Below are 23,285 nucleotides of genomic sequence, written 5' to 3'. Positions count from 1 at the left end.
ATTAAAATTAAATTAAAATTAAATTAAAATTAAATTAAAATTAAATTAAAATTAAATTAAAATTAAATTAAAATTAAATTAAAATTAAATTAAAATTAAATTAAAATTAAATTAAAATTAAATTAAAATTAAATTAAAATTAAATTAAAATTAAATTAAAATTAAATTAAAATTAAATTAAAATTAAATTAAAATTAAATTAAAATTAAATTAAAATTAAATTAAAATTAAATTAAAATTAAATTAAAATTAAATTAAAATTAAATTAAAATTAAATTAAAATTAAATTAAAATTAAATTAAAATTAAATTAAAATTAAATTAAAATTAAATTAAAATTAAATTAAAATTAAATTAAAATTAAATTAAAATTAAATTAAAATTAAATTAAAATTAAATTAAAATTAAATTAAAATTAAATTAAAATTAAATTAAAATTAAATTAAAATTAAATTAAAATTAAATTAAAATTAAATTAAAATTAAATTAAAATTAAATTAAAATTAAATTAAAATTAAATTAAAATTAAATTAAAATTAAATTAAAATTAAATTAAAATTAAATTAAAATTAAATTAAAATTAAATTAAAATTAAATTAAAATTAAATTAAAATTAAAATTAAAATTAAATTAAATTAAAATTAAATTAAAATTAAATTAAAATTAAATTAAATTAAATTAAATTAAAATTAAATTAAAATTAAATTAAAATTAAATTAAAATTAAATTAAAATTAAATTAAAATTAAATTAAAATTAAATTAAAATTAAATTAAAATTAAATTAAAATTAAATTAAAATTAAATTAAAATTAAATTAAAATTAAATTAAAATTAAATTAAAATTAAATTAAAATTAAATTAAAATTAAATTAAAATTAAATTAAAATTAAATTAAAATTAAATTAAAATTAAATTAAAATTAAATTAAAATTAAATTAAAATTAAATTAAAATTAAATTAAAATTAAATTAAAATTAAATTAAAATTAAATTAAAATTAAATTAAAATTAAATTAAAATTAAATTAAAATTAAATTAAAATTAAATTAAAATTAAATTAAAATTAAATTAAAATTAAATTAAAATTAAATTAAAATTAAATTAAAATTAAATTAAAATTAAATTAAAATTAAATTAAAATTAAATTAAAATTAAATTAAAATTAAATTAAAATTAAATTAAAATTAAATTAAAATTAAATTAAAATTAAATTAAAATTAAATTAAAATTAAATTAAAATTAAATTAAAATTAAATTAAAATTAAATTAAAATTAAATTAAAATTAAATTAAAATTAAATTAAAATTAAATTAAAATTAAATTAAAATTAAATTAAAATTAAATTAAAATTAAATTAAAATTAAATTAAAATTAAATTAAAATTAAAATTAAAATTAAATTAAAATTAAATTAAAATTAAATTAAAATTAAATTAAAATTAAATTAAAATTAAATTAAAATTAAATTAAAATTAAATTAAAATTAAATTAAAATTAAATTAAAATTAAATTAAAATTAAATTAAAATTAAATTAAAATTAAATTAAAATTAAAATTAAAATTAAATTAAAATTAAATTAAAATTAAATTAAAATTAAATTAAAATTAAATTAAAATTAAATTAAAATTAAATTAAAATTAAATTAAAATTAAATTAAAATTAAATTAAAATTAAATTAAAATTAAATTAAAATTAAATTAAAATTAAATTAAAATTAAATTAAAATTAAATTAAAATTAAATTAAAATTAAATTAAAATTAAATTAAAATTAAATTAAAATTAAATTAAAATTAAATTAAAATTAAATTAAAATTAAATTAAAATTAAATTAAAATTAAATTAAAATTAAATTAAAATTAAATTAAAATTAAATTAAAATTAAATTAAAATTAAATTAAAATTAAATTAAAATTAAATTAAAATTAAATTAAAATTAAATTAAAATTAAATTAAAATTAAATTAAAATTAAATTAAAATTAAATTAAAAATTAAATTAAAATTAAATTAAAATTAAATTAAAATTAAATTAAAATTAAATTAAAATTAAATTAAAATTAAATTAAAATTAAATTAAAATTAAATTAAAATTAAATTAAAATTAAATTAAAATTAAATTAAAATTAAATTAAAATTAAATTAAAAATTAAATTAAAATTAAATTAAAATTAAATTAAAATTAAATTAAAATTAAATTAAAATTAAATTAAAATTAAATTAAAATTAAATTAAAATTAAATTAAAATTAAATTAAAATTAAATTAAAATTAAATTAAAATTAAATTAAAATTAAATTAAAATTAAATTAAAATTAAATTAAAATTAAAATTAAATTAAAATTAAATTAAATTAAAATAAATTAAAATTAAATTAAAATTAAATTAAAATTTAAATTAAAATTAAATTAAAATTAAATTAAAATTAAATTAAAATTAAATTAAAATTAAATTAAAATTAAATTAAAATTAAATTAAAATTAAATTAAAATTAAATTAAAATTAAATTAAAATTAAATTAAAATTAAATTAAAATTAAATTAAAATTAAATTAAAATTAAATTAAAATTAAATTAAAATTAAATTAAAATTAAATTAAAATTAAATTAAAATTAAATTAAAATTAAATTAAAATTAAATTAAAATTAAATTAAAATTAAATTAAAATTAAATTAAAATTAAATTAAAATTAAATTAAAATTAAATTAAAATTAAATTAAAATTAAATTAAAATTAAATTAAAATTAAATTAAAATTAAATTAAAATTAAATTAAAATTAAATTAAAATTAAATTAAAATTAAATTAAAATTAAATTAAAATTAAATTAAAATTAAATTAAAATTAAATTAAAATTAAATTAAAATTAAATTAAAATTAAATTAAAATTAAATTAAAATTAAATTAAAATTAAATTAAAATTAAATTAAAATTAAATTAAAATTAAATTAAAATTAAATTAAAATTAAATTAAAATTAAATTAAAATTAAATTAAAATTAAATTAAAATTAAATTAAAATTAAATTAAAATTAAATTAAAATTAAATTAAAATTAAATTAAAATTAAATTAAAATTAAATTAAAATTAAATTAAAATTAAATTAAAATTAAATTAAAATTAAATTAAAATTAAATTAAAATTAAATTAAAATTAAATTAAAATTAAATTAAAATTAAATTAAAATTAAATTAAAATTAAATTAAAATTAAATTAAAATTAAATTAAAATTAAATTAAAATTAAATTAAAATTAAATTAAAATTAAATTAAAATTAAATTAAAATTAAATTAAAATTAAATTAAAATTAAATTAAAATTAAATTAAAATTAAATTAAAATTAAATTAAAATTAAATTAAAATTAAATTAAAATTAAATTAAAATTAAATTAAAATTAAATTAAAATTAAATTAAAATTAAATTAAAATTAAATTAAAATTAAATTAAAATTAAATTAAAATTAAATTAAAATTAAATTAAAATTAAATTAAAATTAAATTAAAATTAAATTAAAATTAAATTAAAATTAAATTAAAATTAAATTAAAATTAAATTAAAATTAAATTAAAATTAAATTAAAATTAAATTAAAATTAAATTAAAATTAAATTAAAATTAAATTAAAATTAAATTAAAATTAAATTAAAATTAAATTAAAATTAAATTAAAATTAAATTAAAATTAAATTAAAATTAAATTAAAATTAAATTAAAATTAAATTAAAATTAAATTAAAATTAAATTAAAATTAAATTAAAATTAAATTAAAATTAAATTAAAATTAAATTAAAATTAAATTAAAATTAAATTAAAATTAAATTAAAATTAAATTAAAATTAAATTAAAATTAAATTAAAATTAAATTAAAATTAAATTAAAATTAAATTAAAATTAAATTAAAATTAAATTAAAATTAAATTAAAATTAAATTAAAATTAAATTAAAATTAAATTAAAATTAAATTAAAATTAAATTAAAATTAAATTAAAATTAAATTAAAATTAAATTAAAATTAAATTAAAATTAAATTAAAATTAAATTAAAATTAAATTAAAATTAAATTGCAACATGCTAGCGCTACCAGAAGGCGTACCCGAAGGTACCATTGCACGAAAGGGGGTCATTTGGGGAGCAGCACGTAAATCAATTTTTTGTATTGGGGTGGATTAATGCAAAGCTGTTGAAATAGATCAGGTGGCGGCGAACTTCCGGATATACTTGATCTTGTTTTTCGAGGTTAAGTTCCTGTAATGACACAAAAAAAGATATATTCAACAATTAAGTACATACATAAGAGAAAATGTTTTCGCTGCCCAAGAAGCATTCACTGTAAAATCTTACACGAGTGCTCATTAAAACTGTGAAGCTTATTAACTACAAAATAAACGCCACACTCACTGGTAAATTCAAAGGATCCATTAACCGCTTCCTAGCAATTGCTTTCAAGGTACGACGCCTTCCGATGCTATTTCTTGGAAGCGGAAATTTTTGGTAGGTGATTGGATTGCTTCAGCGCCAGATGACGATAATTCGTCCTCAAGCACTACACTATAGGCAAACAGGACTTTTTTCCGTGCTACACTAGAAGAACGAAAAAAAATGATTATCAAACAGTAAAAACACAACTTGAAACCATTTTAAAAGTGACTTACCACGAGCCAGCTTTCGATCGCAGTATACTTCAATCATAGTAAACTCTTCATCACAAGAGGAAACATTTGCAAACAGCAAACGTTCAATCTCCAACTTTAGTTTCTCCTTGCGCATCTTTTTTCCCGCATGGACTTTTTTCCCGTTCGACGTGGATTTTACTTCAACTTAAACCTTTGTAAATAGAAGTGGGTGGCGGTATTTATAGTAATGGAAGTAACTGACGAGTGGTTTGATGGGAAAGCCTTGACGCGAAGTCCATCGGTGCTGGCGGTGGAGAATCCATGACCACCGGAGGAAGAACTGGCGGATGAATTGTAGTTGGGGCTACCATTGATCCCTAATCCTATGTTGATTCTGTCATCTAAATATATCCTTTTAGGAATCGGTTGCCTTTGACTCGCTCTTCCGAGAACTGCCGAGGCCTCTTGCTATCGACAACGCATCCTCCATGAACCCTTTCGCTTTGTAGCCACGACCACGAATCCTGGAAATCAAGTTTATTGTTGAAATCTGACTTTATTTTTTTAAATATGATTAAGTACTTACTTGAAAAAAAGCATTCCAACATCGCCATTTTGTCGAAGATAAGCACCGAGAGCACTCGCAAAGCGCACCGAGAAGGCAGCATGAAATGAATGAAAAGAATGCTGTTTCTATTTTCAGCTGTCATAAAAAATGCAAGGCGCGAAAAAAAGAAAAAGAGCATAACAAACGAGTCAATGTTTTATGCTTTCTGAAGGGAAGCATAACTAACGGACCCTAACCATAATCTAACAGCTCACAGATTGTTACTCTGGGTATCGTCACCGCAGGACGACTACAACTGAATGAAAATTTTCCACCCTACCAGAAGCAAACAAGTCAAATACGAAGTCATTCGTCAATCGTTTGCCTACATGCGTCGGATTTTATTATCAAGGTATCATCCGATTTGGGCGAAAACAAAATAAAAATGATAGTTAATTACTGATGAAAAAGCATTATCTGTAAATAAATTATGGCCGCTTCTAACAGATAAGCCTTACATCAGACAGCGTGGATAGTTTGCAAATTTAACACTTACGCTCTTCAAAGTTAATCACACAAACGTGCGATTTTTTTGAACAATTTACGCCCTGATTAAAAAATAACCAATTTTTCTATCAGCTGATCCATTGTTTTTTGAACCTCACTTCTGCACGGCATTAGTGGCATGCATGGTGTTTACAAACGATCGCACCACGTGCAGGCAACGAACGCCCGAACAGGTAGGGTTGCCAACCAACATTTTGAAGCAAACATCGCGATGAAAATTGCTGTTCGATGATTTTTCTTAATTATTTTAAATTGAAAATTACGGGTAAACTACAAATCATACAATGTTCCACCAAAGGACATTTTGGAAGCAAAGAAGCATAAGAATGTTTTGTAGAAGAAACTTTTTCATAATATCGAATGTATTGATGAAAAAATCACTAAATTATAAGAAAAAAGCACGTTATTTTTGACACTTTTTCAGAAGTTTACATAATTACTGTACTTAAAACCACTTTTATCAACATAAGGTCAACGAAGCTCAAAAAGCTTAGACTTTAAGCTTTCGTTCTGTGTGCTGACTGAGATTATACGATCAATGGTTAATGAGATAGAGGTTGGTAAAGTTGACCAAAAATTAAAACATAGAATTTTGAATAACTCACTTAGCAGTGATTTCCGACCCTATGTTCCATGGGCACTTTTTCATGTTTTGGAGTCCCCAAGCTACCCCCAAAATATGCACACTCAGGAAACAAACACCCTGTATATGCCTCGTGTGGGCCCGAATAAAAAATACAGTAGAATAACAATAAAATTTATTGTAACACTACTATTAATAACATTAAATTGGCAATAGATTATATTGTAAATGAAACCATAGAAATACATTAGAATGCATTGTTATGAACCATTTACTCAAATGTGAATGAAGTTTTCGCAATAGAATGTACGGGTTGTTAAGTATCGTAACTATACAAAATCTGAGATTTTTCCATACATTTTTTTCGTCACACAATAGAGTGTATGGTTAATATATTGTTCAAATATCAGAACAAAACTGTTCAAAATACAATGGATTGTATTGTATTTGTATAGTTAAACAATACGATTTTTGATTTCTCAGTGGTGACAGCTTTACTGTTCAACAATGCAATTTAAAGGGGAAAAATGCATATTTGGCGCTATGAGGCAAATATTGTTATATAGTTTATATGCAATGTAAAAAAACGTTTCAAAAGTTATAAATGTATGAATCTTATGTACGATATAAGTAAGTAAAAATCTTATATACGAAAACGTTTCAAAAACAATTGCAAGTATTGTTACATTAGAGAAATATGTTGATGTATTGTACCCTCAGTGTTGATACAATCTGTGCAACCATCAAGAAACAATATATCCTATTGTATACCGTACATTGTATGGTAATTCAATTCTTTACACTATTGAACCAATAGTAAATTTTTATCCGGGGGGTCTGCTTTATAAGTTTGATATTTTAGGTGTTCCGCGCATTAATTTTTCACCGGGGATTCGCGATGTTTTGTGGCATGGTTGCCAGATAATAGCAAAAATACGTGAACAACACTGTCATCAGTGTCATTTGCGTCTGACATCCGTACCGTGCGTCCCTGTCCATCTCATCTGCTGTCCAACATCTTCGGTCGCGAAGGAAATAAGAACACAGAAAACCATCAAAATGGTGATCATAATTTTGGCAAAAGTTTAGATTTGTGACTTTGATTCTTAGATATTTTGGAGCACATCCGTGCGTACGAAATTAATCGGCGATTGTGGAAATATTCGAGTGCTAGAAGTTGGTGGTACGGGTGGGCTAAAACAGTGCGTTGAAGATTCGGTAATGAGGTGAAAAAAAAAGTCCTGGTGATTGCCTTGACTTCTGTCCGTGCGCAGAGGAGAGATCGGACGGAATATTGTCATTATTATTGTTGATTAGGATTAAGAGGAAATACCTATGTGTTAACCAGAAACTGTGCCAATAGGAACTGACTTATCGAATTATTTGTCAAGCTTTTTATTATCTGTAGAATATAAAAAGGCACTTTAGTAAAAGTGATTTGAGTTTATTGTTTTCTGCAATCATATAGCGTAACATGTGAAAGTGTCCAAGTCAAATATAATGTCTGGTCAACCGATTGTTAAATAATTACTGATGTTTTTTTTATATGAGCATCATAGAATCGTGCCTTTGACTATACCTTTTTTCACAATTTACAAACATTCGATTGTGCGATGCTTTTCACTGGTTACGCTAGAAATGTGATATTTTCTGCAAATAGTGCCAAAATTCGCCACAACTAATGCACCCGTTGTTTGGGGAGAGAAAACAGTTATTTGTTGTCAATCTTGGCATTAAATTGTGTGCGAGAACACTTTGTTACTGAAAATAGATGTGTGCGGATGAGAAATAGATTTATCAATAAAACTATAATTTCTACAGTAGTGGGTGACGCACATCGAGCAACATTTGGTACACAGCATAAACAGTGGAGCTTGGAATAAAGCAAGTTTAGTTTCTACACGGTGGAGGAGGGGGAGGAGAAAGCTATGTCGGACAATTCGTCCTCTTCAAGCCACCAGAAGGAGCAGAAAAAAGATGAAGACAAAACGACGCGGGACGAATCACAACCCCAACCGGCAGTGCCCCAGGGCCAGAACCAACAGCAACCAACGAAATGGATTTGCGAGTATTGCACTTACGAAAACTTCCCTCTGTCGCTGAAGTGTACCATGTGTAAGGGACAGAAACCGCTTTTGAATGAGGATATTTTTAGGTGAGTTTGTTTGTATGTATTTTAGTTCTGTGATTTGTCATAAGTAAGACCCTCCTTACTATAATAATTTTAATTGAAATATTAATTAAATTATTTGTAATTGTTGTTGTTGTTAATTTAATCTTTACCGCCTTGGGCGGCCTTCGATTTACGATTACATATACTTGTAATTGTTGAAAAATGCATGTTCTGGATTTAAAAGGGTCGAACAGCAATGCAAAATGTGTCAGATTCAGAATAGGTGAGCCAGCCAAGGGCTGCAAACCTATCTAATAAAGACATAAATAAAATAAAATTGTCAGCTTTGAACTTGAATAGTCAAAATGATAAAATAAATTAAAATTACAACTAAAATAGCTATAATCTGTGGTCTGGCTTTGGTCGGGAACTTCGGAACACCGTTAGGTTCCGATTTGAACAATGTCTTAAGCCGTAAGGCTGCACTCGCGATACCGTCAATGTTTGATTCGTAAAATGTAACTACGCTGGGTCGCTGGATCCATTGGAGGCGCTCGTCGACAAACACGCAAGGAAATTTAGTCGAGAAGAGGTTGTAATTGCAAATGTCTTATTGAGTTGATGCCGTATGTCCATTGCAGACTGTGGACGATGGAATACCTATTTTTTACACTGCTGATACTAAAAATCAAGAGCTCCAAATGTATTACAGAAAGACTTGGCGAGCGTGGCGTCAAATAGTTGATTCAGTGTTATCTGCCTGGATGTAAGCCAAATAAGTAATAGTATCAACATTAAATTTAATCGCAAATCAAGTGACAATAGAGTATAATAATTTATATGATGCTCAAACGCGCAACCGACCCATCTCAACCCGTAACCCATCTTGCCCCATCTGATAACATATTTTATTTGCAGATTAAGTCCAACGCAGCAGTTGAGTACAACGAAAAAGTCAACTTCAAATCTAGCCAGTGGACCATCCGGTCTGTCGCCCACGAGCGATGGTGACGGTTCCCTAAGGTGGATTTGCAGCACTTGCACCTACTTTAATCTCTCTCACGCTCGACGTTGCCTGCAATGCAACAGCAAACGGGAAGACGAAGTATTGATTAAACATTCGAGCCAGAAGCCTTTATCCGAGAAAACTACGCCGTCGAAGGTGATATCGGAATACGATAGCCTTAGTGACCAGTTGAACGCTTTGAATATTTCTCGAAGTTCTGGGGAAGATGATTTACTGGACCTGTTCCACCCGGCTCCGATAGAGGTCGAAAACGGCAGATCAACTCCCCGTGAACAAAGGTTCTACTACTGCAGAGCGTACTGTCGATAGTTTGAAAGATAACGACTCGGGTGGTGGTAGCGGAGGAGCTAAACATCAGTCACCAGTATCGATTTCTCCAGTTAATACATGTCCTCGTTCTTCTGCCACTGCTGGCAAATGGTCATGCTCCGTTTGCACTTATGAAAATTGGCCCAAAGCATTGAAGTGCTCAATGTGTTTACATCCCCGGGAAACAAATAGTGGACGCAATAGTCTAGCATCTGCAAAACATTCTCCCGAACATGATGAGAACGTTGCCAGCAACATCGTGGTCAATAACAAACGAAATCAACAGTTGGCGCGTGACCAAGAACCAATGAACAATCTGGATGTATATCAACAGGAACGATATATGCGTCAGCTTAGGCGGCAGCCAGATTGGCAATGGTTGAATGCTTGCATCGGAATAGCAGAGAACAACGTGGGAGCCGTGGAAAGTTACTTGAGCTGTGGAGGAGACGCGGGTCGAGCTCTTACTCCTGCCGAAGTTACTCTCCTAAATCACAACAATATTGCTTTTGATGTCGGCCACACACTAATCCATCTCGCGATTCGATTTCATCGAGACGAAATGTTACCAATGCTTCTGGCTCAAATCTCCGGCTCAGGGCCAGGTATCAAAAGGGTACCATCGTACGTTGCCCCTGACTTGGCGAGCGATATCCGGCGGCACTTTGCCCACTCGTTGCGCATTCGAAAGGCTTCTTTCAGCTGTCAGTATGTGACCGAACATGCAACCTTCTCGCTGCCGGCAGATATTGAAGAGCTTCCGTTGGCTCTGCAGGAGCAATTGTACGAAGAACTACTCGATCGGGATGCCCAGAAGCAGCTAGAAATGCCGCCACCGGCCCTGAACTGGTCGCTGGAGATAACGGAACGGTTAGGTTCCCGTTTGATGGTGCTGTGGAATCGGAGCGCCGGTGATTGCTTGCTCGACTCCGCTATGCAGGCGACATGGGGTGTATTCGATCGTGATAATACTTTAAGGAGAGCCCTAGCTGATAGTTTACACCAATGCGGGCATTTGTAAGTATTTATTATGCATTATACCCTTATTTTTTTCATGTTACGACATTACAAATAAAGTGGACGAATTAAATGGAATAGTAAAATATTATATATGTCCAGAGAAATCAATTAGGGATTTAAAATTTGAGTACCTATTTTTATATTTTTAAGGTAGAAACATTGGATTTTCTGAAGGTTTTTGTATACTATGAAAATCATTTGAACATAAATAGCTTTTAGGAATTAGAAATGCTTTAAAACTTTGTATTTGAACGATTTCATATAAATTAAAAAATTTAGTTAGTCTGACCTGCAATTTTATCGTTTTGTTTTTCTTCCTTTTCCTCAGTTTTTTTCCTCGTTGGAAAGAAAATGAAATATTTCAAGCAGCCCTACTGCACTATACTTTAGCCGAAACCCAACTAGAAGAGGATTGGGGCACTTTGTTGTCGCTTGCTAGTCAGCCTGGGTCTTCACTGGAGCAGCTGCACATATTTGTTCTCGCACATATTCTGCGCCGGCCTATAATCGTTTATGGAGTAAAATACGTTAAAAGCTTCCGCGGCGAAGACATCGGGTATGCTCGGTTCGAGGGTGTTTACCTACCATTGTTGTGGGAGCAAAGCTTCTGCATAACTTCACCGATCGCGTTGGGATACACCCGAGGTCACTTTAGTGCGCTTGTACCAACGGAACCGTACTCGCGAATAGACGCAGCTCGCGACGATAGAGAAGATATCACCTTTTTACCCTTGATGGATTGCGAGATGAAGCTTCTGCCCATCCATTTCTTGAACAGTAGCGAGGTAATAGTAGTTTTGCTAATCAAATCGAGATGTATTCAACAGCTTCAGTCTTTTCAGATTGGTCGGGAAGAAGCTATCATGCGACAATGGTTGGATATTTGCGAAACTGAAGGGTTGTTAGTAGCACAGCAGAAACTGCATAAACGTCCACTATTAGTCGCTCAAATGCTTGAAGAATGGCTTAATCATTACAGGAGAATAGCGTAAGTTATTTACCAGTTGTTGTATGATTCTAGCTGAAACCAGACCATCAAAGATTAAAAATTCATTTCTTTCTTCATACTATATTTTTGCCCGGCATTATGAGTCGGTACTCGGGAGGTTAAGCTTAAAATTCTGAAGAATGACGCGTTTGTGACCCATTTTGACATAATTGTTCAGCTGAGTTCAGCAACAAAAATATCCACAAGGTCAGATTTTCTTCTTCTTGAACGACTCTACATTCCTACTGGTGGAATTAGAGTACGCAATTTTCCAATCATGTGTTTTAAGTATTAATAACATATTTTATATTTACAATGTTCTGAAAACTCAGATGTGAATATGTACATTATATGGAAGATTATGATTTGAAAAATGTATTTGAGATGACTACCTTCATTCGTTGGGACTCGAACCCTTGACTCTCAGTATGCTAGACTGGTGTTTTTAACCAGGTATCAGAATGTCGGCTCCAGGGGCACGTTCACCTCAATTTGGGAGATTTGTGCCATTGCCTTCACAGCCTTTTTCATCACACACCTGACGGAAAAGGAAGTGAACGAAAGGGATAGAAATGTGGATGGGAGAAGAATGGGAAGTTTGGGAAAGGGACCCTTGAAGAGGGCATAGGTACGACGTATTAACGTACAAAAGCTCATAACTCCTTACCACAACGGGTTATGAACAACAGAATACTCTGGAGGTTCAAGTTTCTGAAGTCAATTTCACTAAGTATTTATTTTATTTATTCTGACTAAGGCCGAAGTGGCCTGTGCGGTATATAAGAGTCTTCTCCATTCGGCTCGGTCCATGGCTACACGTCGCCAACCACGCAGTCTACGGAGGGTCCGCAAGTCATCTTCCACCTGATCGATCCACCGGGTGCCCGTCGGATCGTTGTCGAGAACCGTTGGTACGGTGGCGAACTCTTTTCGATCGGAGCGTCTTGCGGAGTCCAAAGAACGTACGATTTCCAGCCACTATGCGTCTCCGAATTTCTCTGCTGGTACACAAATTCTTCTTCCACCTCGATTTCGTCACCACCGATGCAAACTCGAGGTGGGTGGCTCACATTGTCTTCTATTTAACTTTTTCCTATCATGTACTTTGTCTTCGACGTGTTAATGACTAGTCCGATCCGCTTGGCTTCCCTCTTGAGTCTGATGTAGGCTTCCTCCATCATCTCAAAGTTACGTGCCATAATATCTATGTCGTCGGCGAAGCCAAATAGCTGGACGGACTTATTGAAAATTGTACCACTCGTGTTAATCCCTGCTGTTCGTATTACCCCTTCCAAAGCGATGTTAAATAGCAGACACAAAAGACCGTAACCCTCTGCGCGTTTCGAAGGGACTCGAGAATGTCTTTGAAACTCGAACTACGCACATCACCCGATCCATGGTCGCTTTGATCAACCGTGTCAGGAAATCCGTGTTCGTGCATTAGCTGCCATAGCTGGTCTCGATCGATTGTATCATATGCGGCTTTGAAGTCGATGAATAGATGATGTGTGGGCACAAAAGATATTTTAGTTACTAGATAAAGATTGTCGCTGTAGTCGCTGTCCGGAACATCTTTTGCTGGCGAGGATAGGGGAGCTAAATGTCAAAGAAGGAAAATCCATACGATTTGACAGCTTGGTACCCAACATGTTCCGGACAGCAGAACAAAGGGAACCGAAGCGACAATCTTTATCTAGTAACTAAAATATCTTTTGTGGGCACGTTGTATTCCCGACATTTCTGCAGTACTTGGCGAATGGCGAACACCTGGTCTGTGGTGGAGCGTTCGCCCATAAATCCCGCCTGGTACTGCCCCACGAACTCCCTTGCAATTGGTGTTAGTCGACGGCATAAAATTTGGGAGAGTACCTTGTACCTCAGCAATGTGATTGCGCGGTAGTTGCTACAATCCAGCTTATCGCCCTTTTTGCAACCCCCTGAAACAAGCACTAGTTCTTGGCGCTAGTGCTGTTCTTGAAATTTAAAGCTCCGTTCATATTGTACCGTACATTTCGCGCGGGTATTTAATTATCTATCGCAAAATGATTTTCGATTGTGAAAATTTAAATTTCAATAACTTAAGTTATATTGTTCTGTTTTCGTCATTAATTCAGCATTTTACTTGCGATAATAGCTGCCACAATATAATTATCATCAAAATCAGCAGAAATTATCACCGAAAAAAACAATAAATTAATTTCGATAGCCGCCACAATTTAACATGTTCTGGTAAGGTGCAATCTATTTGACGTTTGTCTTGTGTCGTTTGTCATCGCAGCGATCATCATCATCCTCATGAATTTATCATTATTGGCGAATAAAGGTTGCATGAAGAAGTCTAAGGATAATATTAAAAAAAAAATGCGCGCGAAAACATACGGGAAGTTTTTTAAAACTCTTTTCAAACATTTTAGGAGCAATTAAAATAAAAATGGTTAGCAGTACGGGGCTAGACTTTCCTTCTACTGCATAATAAACGCAATTTTTCGATTTCAAATTTTATTTTGTGATATCACACTTGATACACAGTATGAGAAAAGTCCAACCCCGTACTGCTTTCCGTTTTAAATCAAATTACTTCTAGACATTCCACTAAAAGAGTTTAAAATAAGCGGCCATTAGCGCTCGTAACATGCTGTAGATGACCACATAAACTGGGTTAAGCAAATTTTGAGAGAAATTATTGCAAATTTTACACCGTGTTCGACTCCCATGCAAAAAATATTGTCCCACCAAAATATGTTCCCACCAGTTTCTCCATATATGGATGACGTCTCCACTGCAAGAAAGAGCTGTTTGGGGTGTGTGATAAGGTGCAAGAATGATGTTTTAGATTGTGCTTTCGCTAATTTCTATACAATTGAACGTGTGAGCATTTGTTTGGGTACTTCGACAAATTTGCACGGTAGTCTATTCTTCGGTGAGGAAAGCAATAAATAAATATATTGTAACTCTGTCAATTATCATCCGATTTTGACAATTTAGGGATGCCAGAACCGGAAATTTAATATTGTTTCACAGTATGTTTACAGGGCCGACTAAGGTCCTTCGAGTAATAAGTTTGTCAGAATCCGAATGGAAACAAACATTAAGGTCCGTCTTATTTACCGAAAAATTAGGGTAACCAACTTGGTTTGGACCCCTACATATTTTGGACCCTCCTGTTGACATTTTATTGATATCTGAACTAGATTCAATGCCGCTGCTGAATCCCGCATGGCCTTTATGCAAATAAGATTGCTGCGAATGTGTTTGACTAGTTTCCTGTGCGAAAATAACGATATTTGGATGAAATGTTAATGAAATCAATTTTTTCAAGAAGGCAAGCGTTACAATGCGTTACGCTTCAAAGCATACATCAATGAATATCTCAGAACCGAGCTCAGAACGAACACAATCAGTTCATGTTGAAATTGCAAATTTGAATCGTTGCAATCTTCTCCTTGATGCATGTTAATCGAAAGATAAGACTTTGCTTTAGCTCAAATGACCTGTGCAAATTGAAAATTCATTTTTGAAGAGACTAAGGGGGGGGGGGTGTAAAAATGTGTACATTTGGGGGTCCAATGTTGCACTTTCCAAAACAAAAAATATTTTTTAGTTAAAAATCTCAGCGATTTATAAACATCCGATGCCCATTCCAAACTTCCTTTTCATAAATAAAACTTTCATCAATGAAATTATGTGATTTTAGCTTGTATCACACGTCTCATTTGAAAGATATAAGCGGATATTGGGTAGCATTTCCTCTAGGGATTCAAAAATGTTGCATACCCTAAACTTGAAAGCGCCAGTTCGAAGATTTAAAAAATACCCAGTCTTAAAAAAGGCTGGTGCACCTTCCGAAACCATTAAAACGTAAATCTATCACAAGTAATCTTGCTCTTCAAGCAGGGTTATTCGATAATTATTGAACTGCCTCTATGAGATATAAGACATGTAACCAACCGTTTGTAGGTTACAATGAAACCTTTATCGGCGAACATCGACTTGATATTTTGTTCTATGAGTTTGTTAGTTTTTGTTAAAAATTCAATGTATTTAAAATGTTATTAGTTATTCAGTTTATAAAAGAAAATGTTATTTTGTTAAAACTTATTTATATAAAACTTAAATTTATAGAAATAAAACCAATTAAAATCAATAAATAATCTAATCTAAAATGATAAAATAAAACGACTTGCATGCAAGAAATTCAAATTCAAACCGACACAAAACAAAATTGTAACCCCGTAATGATCCGGAATGCAAGCATCGTCGCAGCGGTTTCATCATACTGGGACGGTGAATGAAGATCACCAACGAAATAAGATAGAAGGAGGAATCGGGATTTTATAAAAGTGTTGGAAGCCCAGATGTGGCTCTCTTGTATCTTTGAAACCAGCCCGGAGGAGCGACGATTGCGGCAGCGACTTTTCAGATAGTCAAGTTTTCTGAACACGCGTTTCGGTAGTCCGTTAGTTAATAATGATCCTAAGGATCAAGTGATCGGAAACTTAGTGAGTTTTCTAATCCGGTCGATCGGGTGGCATCTGTGTGGCAGTAAACGACATTTCTGCGGTCCGAAAGATCAAAATCGCACGTCGTACGTCGCGAGTGCATCCGAAGTCGAGGTGAACAATACCCAGTGAGGTTCCACCATAGTGTGTATCGGGACTAGTAGCAAAAGACGCTAGTGAAGTGACCGCCAAAATTCTGCTTGTTTCCGACCAATTTGCTACGTTCCCACCCGATCAGAAAACACTCGCGAAAACAGTGCACAAGGTACCGCTCCCCGGGCCTGCAGAATCAGTGAAACGCCAGGCCCACCGATACACGGGCCGAGTTGCCGCCGGAAAGTTGAACCACGTGTCTTCAGCATCACCACGCCGGTACCCAAGTCGGTGCCATTAGTTCCCGCCGTCAAAGTCCGTCCCAGTGCATCACATCCATGTCGACCAACGTGCAACGGCCGCAACAGTGAAAAGTGTCCCTAATTAATAATTTGCGCAAGTATGCTAAACCTAGAATAATAAATTGTTCGTGCTAGTACGATTTGTTAATTAAATAAATTCCCACAATGTTACTACAAGTCAATTTATAGTAGTTCTTTAATAACTAAACAGAAATTTAGCATTGGTGTTTTGTTCCCTTATCCATTGTTCGCCGATATCGAAAGGTAAGTGGTAAGTCAGTCCACCTAATTGCTTAGGATTTATCCAGAGATCGCCCAACAGAAACGACCCTGTACAGTGCGCGTTGCGAGCCTTTGTCTGGCACCTAAAACTCCTATAGAGCAGTGGTGCTCCCTAGCTTCATCAGCCAGGAGTTGCTAAGACTTGGAAGGTTCCCAATCCACTCACGATGAGGAAAATTACTATCAATTGGCGCCCAACGTAAAAGAAAAAGGGATTCACTTTTCCAATCAAAAGAAAATCTCTTTTTCAGGTGGTCTCTGGAAGAAATTTTAATTAATTAGAAATTATTTAAAATAATCGCGTATATAGTCATCAGAGCAACTTTGATTTGAAAACCACTTTGCGAAAATGTGTCGATGATAGAATTGTGTGCTTCTGCGGATGATGATAAAACCACGCGTCGATACTGAAGCTATTGTGTTGAAAATGGTCAGAAACTGAGATGCAGCAGTGAAATAACCTCTATTGTTCTACGTTCAAATGATGTGGCGTTGCTTCTATCTTCCACTTTCGTTTCATTCGTGAATTTATTAGATGGATCAGTTTCAATTTTATAATTATTTTCAAGGTTGCTAATCTACCATTTGAATAATTTAAGCAGTTATTGGTGCTATTATTTTTGTTTTTTCCTGATTTTTTTTAATCCTGTTGGCATATGGTTTTTGTGAATAAAATTTGAAATGGCAAAATCAAACCTTTCATACGATCAAGCTAGTACAATCATAGCAAAATGGTACTTTACCATGAGAGTTGATTTCCTCACAGATGAGGAACTGGACGATGAATTGACGGCACGTCGCGTCATAATTACTCGAGATATGAATCTCGCTCGCAAACGAAAATCTTTGCGAGATTGCATTAAAGCAGAGAGTGAGGGTAAAAGCGAAATTGGTGTGCATGTTCCGAGCGATCCCACCGCGGATTTGAATGTGTGTTCTATGAGGTGTTCGGATATAAGGTGTCTGTTGGAGGCAGAGCAAAATGAAGAGAAAAAGTGTATTCTTCACCATCGGCTGCTACATTATGCAGCTCGTATCGTTAGGTTATTAACAGCGTCGAGAGGGTCTCCAAACCTACACGGTTGCATGCAAAATATGCTAGTGGAGATCGTGAATGAGTTAGAGCACAGTTTCGGTTCACTTTCAGAGGAACTAATTTCGACCGCAAGTGGAACTCAAACCATAGAAGAGACTAATACAGATAATCCTGTAGAAAATCCTCCTATGGATGATGTACCGGAAATTACTGAGCAACCGGCTGATTCCAACCAGCCACCGCCGGCATCTAATCGATTGCTTCGGTTCAGTACGAACGAGCTTGATTGGATCCACTGGCTGGAAGCACGGATTGTTGGGCTTGAAAATGAGCGAGAAAAACAAAAAGCGAAAGTAGATGTGTCCGTTCAAACTGATCCGTACGATATTCCGGCTCCTTATCCACACTTGAATTGTCCATACAGTCCTATTGCAGATCATTTAACTAGCTTTTCGACTCACTTTTCACAGAATCCGTTCCAATCAGCGAGTAATAATCGTGATTTTCCATCCCAAGAGTCAGTACGATTTTCAGCTAACAAGCATTCAAATCCAATGCAGATGCCATCCGTTCCAATTGAACCTCGTCAATCCATACCGCTGAATCAAACGTATACGGCTCCCCCAGTCCATAGCTTTTCCGGCTTCAGGAATTCACAACGTCCCAACTACACTCAGAATCTACCAACAGCTCAAATTCCGTTCCAATCCACTCAGTTTTCAGCACCCTATCAACCACGCCAGTCTTTGCCAGTTTCCAAATGGAACATAACAAAGTACAGTGGCGATGATCAGGGGCTAAGACTAAATGAATTTTTAGAATTAGTTCAAGCTCTCTCTTCCGCTGAGCATGTCTCAGATCGCGAACTGTTTGATTCTGCAGTGCATCTCTTCACGGGTTCAGCCCTGAAGTGGTACATGACGCAGAGATCAACTGGGCGCTTAATGAACTGGGAGCACTTGGTGTTCGAGCTTCGCCGAACGTACATGCATCCGGACTTGGACTCTTTGATTAAAATGAAAATATATCAGCGACGTCAGCAGAAACAAGAATCGTTTCATGAGTATTATTTTGAGATGGAGAAGTTGTTTAGGACGATGTGCGTACAAATTTCAGATTACGAAAAAGTGCAAATTTTGCAACAGAACATGAGGGTTGACTACAAACGACAGATGACGTTTATTCCAATACAGGACTTAGAGACACTTTTGGCTGCAGGGCAAAAATTGGATGCGCTAAATTTTTCAGCGTACAATAAGGTGTTTGGCGCCGAGAAAACGGTTCAAGCCATTGAGAACCAACACAGCGCTGATCAAAATCGTCAGAAATCATTTCAGCAGTCATCGCAACAATCGCGGCGGACTTTAGGAAACGATCCGTTGGGTCACAACAAAACCAACCGCAATCCACCTTCGAAAGTGCAACATGATCCCCCGGCTTCTTCTTCCAATTTTCAGAAAACCGCTTCAATTCCGGTCGCTCCGAAGAATACTGAGCCTAAGCAGCCTGTTCCTGGACCATCGAGCAGCTACTCTCGATCACAGGTCACTCTTGAACAGGTTGTTAGTTCGCATAAACCACCGAATCATAACACCTGCTTCAACTGTGGCACCCCAGGCCATCATCTCGTTATGTGTCGACAACCGCGTCGCCTGTTTTGCGAAAACTGCGGCCTGCAGGGTTTCCCCACAGGATTTTGTCCGTACTGTCTAAAAAACGGCAACCGAGCGAACGAAAATCGCCGTCCGCCGAATCAAGACGCGTAAATCAGTGCGAATCTTTATTAGACCCTCCAGTCTTCTGGGAAAGAGCAACCGAAGACTGCTACAATCGTTCAACCGAAATTTGCCAAATTACTTACCCTTATCCGAATGACCATCGTCTATACGTGGCCATTAAAATATACGGATTGCCCTAAAAGCTCTCCTAGACAGCGGGAGTAATTTTACCATCATCAGTGAGCATGTGTTCACTCGGATGAATCCCTAAAAGCTCCACCGTCCTCCCAATAACATTACCCTACAATCAGCAAGTGGCGTTGAACTTCAAATCTTAGGTCAAGCAAACCTCCCTTTTCGCTTCCGTGACCGAATCCGGATCATTCCAACTCTGATTGTTCGTAACTTAACTCTCGACTGTATATGCGGTACGGATTTCTGGAGGAAATTCCAGATCCAACCGACAATCCTACAGAATGCAAGGCTACCTAACTCAGGGGGAGTAGCATCCGTTGATTCGATAAATACTGAAACGATTTTAACGGAGGAAGAGAACCGAAAAATCGAAGAAATCAAGCTCTTGTTTCTTCCTGCGAGGGCAGGGCAGTTGACCATTACTCCGCTCACGCAGCATCGAATAGAAATCAGCGAAGAGTGGAAAAGTAAACCTCCGGTAAGGCAGTTCCCTATACAATGTCCCCCAAGACCCAGGAGCTGGTTGCTATTGAGCTGCAGCGTCTTTTGGATGTGGGAATCATCGAACGTAGCAATTCCGATTGGTCGTTGAACTGTGTCCCTGTAATTAAGCCCACTAAGGTGAGACTCTGTCTTGACGCGCGGAAAATCAACGAAAGAACTGTGCGTGATGCCTACCCTTTGCCCCACCCTGGCCGAATTTTGGGCCAGTTACCCAAAGCGAAATATCTCACAACGATAGATTTATCGGAAGCGTTCCTTCAGGTGGCTTTAGAGCCAGGATCGCGGAGGTATACGGCATTCAGCGTGCAGGGCAAAGGGTTGTTCCAGTACACCAGAATGCCCTTCGGCCTTGTCAACAGTCCGGCCACGTTGGCCAGGTTGATGGACAATGTGTTGGGCCATGGGGTACTGGAGCCGAACGTTTTCGTGTACCTTGACGACATCGTCATCGTCACGGAAACGTTCGAGCATCATGTACAGCTACTTGTTGAAGTTGCGCGGCGTCTAAAGGAGGCAAATCTCAGTATAAACTTGGAGAAGTCCAAATTTGGGGTGAATGAAATTCCCTTCCTAGGATATCTTCTGAGTACATGCGGTCTACGTTCGAATCCAGACAAAACAAGACCGATTGTCGAATACGAGCGTCCGACCACCGTTACAAAGCTCAGAAGATTCCTAGGAATGGCGAATTATTATAGAAGGTTCATCCAAAATTTCAGCGGTATTACGGCGGCACTGACGGACTTGCTACAAACCAAGTCCAAAATCGTCCGCTGGAATGACGACGCCGAGCGATCCTTCTGCGAGATTAAGGAACATCTCATTACATCTCCGATTCTCGGCAGTCCGGACTTTTCAAGGGAGTTTGTCATCCAAACGGATGCGAGCGACGTAGCGGTTGCAGGGGTGCTTACACAACAGCAGGAGGGAGAAGAACGAATTATATCATACTTCTCCCACAAGCTAACAACACCCCAGAAAAACTACCACGCGGCAGAAAAAGAACCAACGTGCAACGGCCGCAACAGTGAAAAGTGTCCCTAATTAATAATTTGCGCAAGTATGCTAAACCTAGAATAATAAATTGTTCGTGCTAGTACGATTTGTTAATTAAATAAATTCCCACAATGTTACTACAAGTCAATTTATAGTAGTTCTTTAATAACTAAACAGAAATTTAGCATTGGTGTTTTGTTCCCTTATCCATTGTTCGCCGATATCGAAAGGTAAGTGGTAAGTCAGTCCACCTAATTGCTTAGGATTTATCCAGGATCGCGGAGGTATACGGCATTCAGCGTGCAGGGCAAAGGGTTGTTCCAGTACACCAGAATGCCCTTCGGCCTTGTCAACAGTCCGGCCACGTTGGCCAGGTTGATGGACAATGTGTTGGGCCATGGGGTACTGGAGCCGAACGTTTTCGTGTACCTTGACGACATCGTCATCGTCACGGAAACGTTCGAGCATCATGTACAGCTACTTGTTGAAGTTGCGCGGCGTCTAAAGGAGGCAAATCTCAGTATAAACTTGGAGAAGTCCAAATTTGGGGTGAATGAAATTCCTTCCTAGGATATCTTCTGAGTACATGCGGTCTACGTTCGAATCCAGACAAAACAAGACCGATTGTCGAATACGAGCGTCCGACCACCGTTACAAAGCTCAGAAGATTCCTAGGAATGGCGAATTATTATAGAAGGTTCATCCAAAATTTCAGCGGTATTACGGCGGCACTGACGGACTTGCTACAAACCAAGTCCAAAATCGTCCGCTGGAATGACGACGCCGAGCGATCCTTCTGCGAGATTAAGGAACATCTCATTACATCTCCGATTCTCGGCAGTCCGGACTTTTCAAGGGAGTTTGTCATCCAAACGGATGCGAGCGACGTAGCGGTTGCAGGGGTGCTTACACAACAGCAGGAGGGAGAAGAACGAATTATATCATACTTCTCCCACAAGCTAACAACACCCCAGAAAAACTACCACGCGGCAGAAAAAGAAGCTCTCGCCGCTCTATTAGCAATCGAAGCCTTCCGTGGGTACGTAGAAGGGTACCATTTCACCCTAATCACGGACTCCTCCGCACTTACTCACATTCTCAGTACCAAATGGAAGGTGGGCTCAAGATGTAGCAGATGGGCTCTTGACCTACAACAACACGACATGACAGTAGTTCATCGTAAAGGGAAGGAGAATGTGGTCCCTGATGCCCTGTCTCGTAGTGTTGCAGTAGTTCAAGACACATCGGCCACACCATGGTACACCTCCATGCTTCAAAAGGTCTTAGCGCAACCGGAGAAGTTCGTAGATTTCAGAGTAGAGAACGGCCGGCTCCTTAAGTTTGTAAAAACTCTAGATCACTTATATGACTCTCGCTTCGAGTGGAAGGTGATTCCGACAGAAGCAGAGATTCCTAAGATTCTTAAGGAGTGTCACAATGCGGTCTTTCATCCTGGCTATGAGAAAACTCTAGCTAGGACTCGACAAAGGTATTACTGGCCAAGGATGGCTAGTGATATTCGTCGGTTTTGTCAACAATGTCAGACCTGCAAGGAGGTCAAAGCAGCATCGGTCCCAGTGGCACCGGAAATGGGCAAGATGCGTCTAGCCTCCGTCCGTGGCAGATCATTTCGGTCGATTACATCGGACCCCTTCCCAGAAGCCGTCGCGGAAATCAGCATATTCTGGTTGTATCTGATTACTTTTCGAAATGGGTTATGATCCAGCCTGTGAGAAGTATCGGGAGTTCATCATTGTGCGCTATCTTGAAAGACCAATGGTTCCTTCGTAATTCCGTTCCGGAGATCATAATTACAGACAACGGAAGTTGTTTTCTTTCAAAAGAATTCAAGGAATTGGTCAACAATTTTAAAATCACTCATTGGTTGAACTCCCGATACCA

The 23,285-nt window shown here is 34.4% G+C and overlaps 1 protein-coding gene and 1 long non-coding RNA gene across 2 annotated transcripts in view; one reads left to right on the top strand and one right to left on the bottom strand.

The window, feature by feature from the left end:
- Positions 1–4,074: 4,074 nt before the first annotated feature.
- Positions 4,075–5,342, bottom strand: LOC134225040 (uncharacterized). Its single transcript, XR_009983145.1, has 4 exons — positions 5,191–5,342; positions 4,644–5,128; positions 4,390–4,572; positions 4,075–4,236 (listed from the first exon to the last, which is right to left on the bottom strand). It is a non-coding gene; the product is annotated as an uncharacterized LOC134225040 (long non-coding RNA).
- A 2,140-nt stretch (positions 5,343–7,482) lies between these two features.
- LOC134225945 (ubiquitin thioesterase trabid-like) overlaps positions 7,483–23,285 on the top strand; it is a 34,106-nt gene continuing 18,303 nt past the window's right edge. The window contains 7 exon segments of the mRNA XM_062706403.1: positions 7,483–7,503; positions 8,126–8,456; positions 9,333–9,673; positions 9,676–9,708; positions 9,711–10,767; positions 11,099–11,555; positions 11,613–11,758. Coding sequence (XP_062562387.1) covers positions 8,230–8,456; positions 9,333–9,673; positions 9,676–9,708; positions 9,711–10,767; positions 11,099–11,555; positions 11,613–11,758 — 2,261 coding nt within the window. The 5' untranslated portion in view covers positions 7,483–7,503; positions 8,126–8,229.

The sequence above is a fragment of the Armigeres subalbatus genome, chromosome 3, assembly GCF_024139115.2.
Source record: "Armigeres subalbatus isolate Guangzhou_Male chromosome 3, GZ_Asu_2, whole genome shotgun sequence".
Taxonomy (NCBI): Eukaryota; Metazoa; Arthropoda; class Insecta; order Diptera; family Culicidae; genus Armigeres; species Armigeres subalbatus.
The sequence above is the reverse complement of the archived record's forward strand: the minus strand, read 5'-3'. Positions and strand labels throughout refer to the sequence as shown.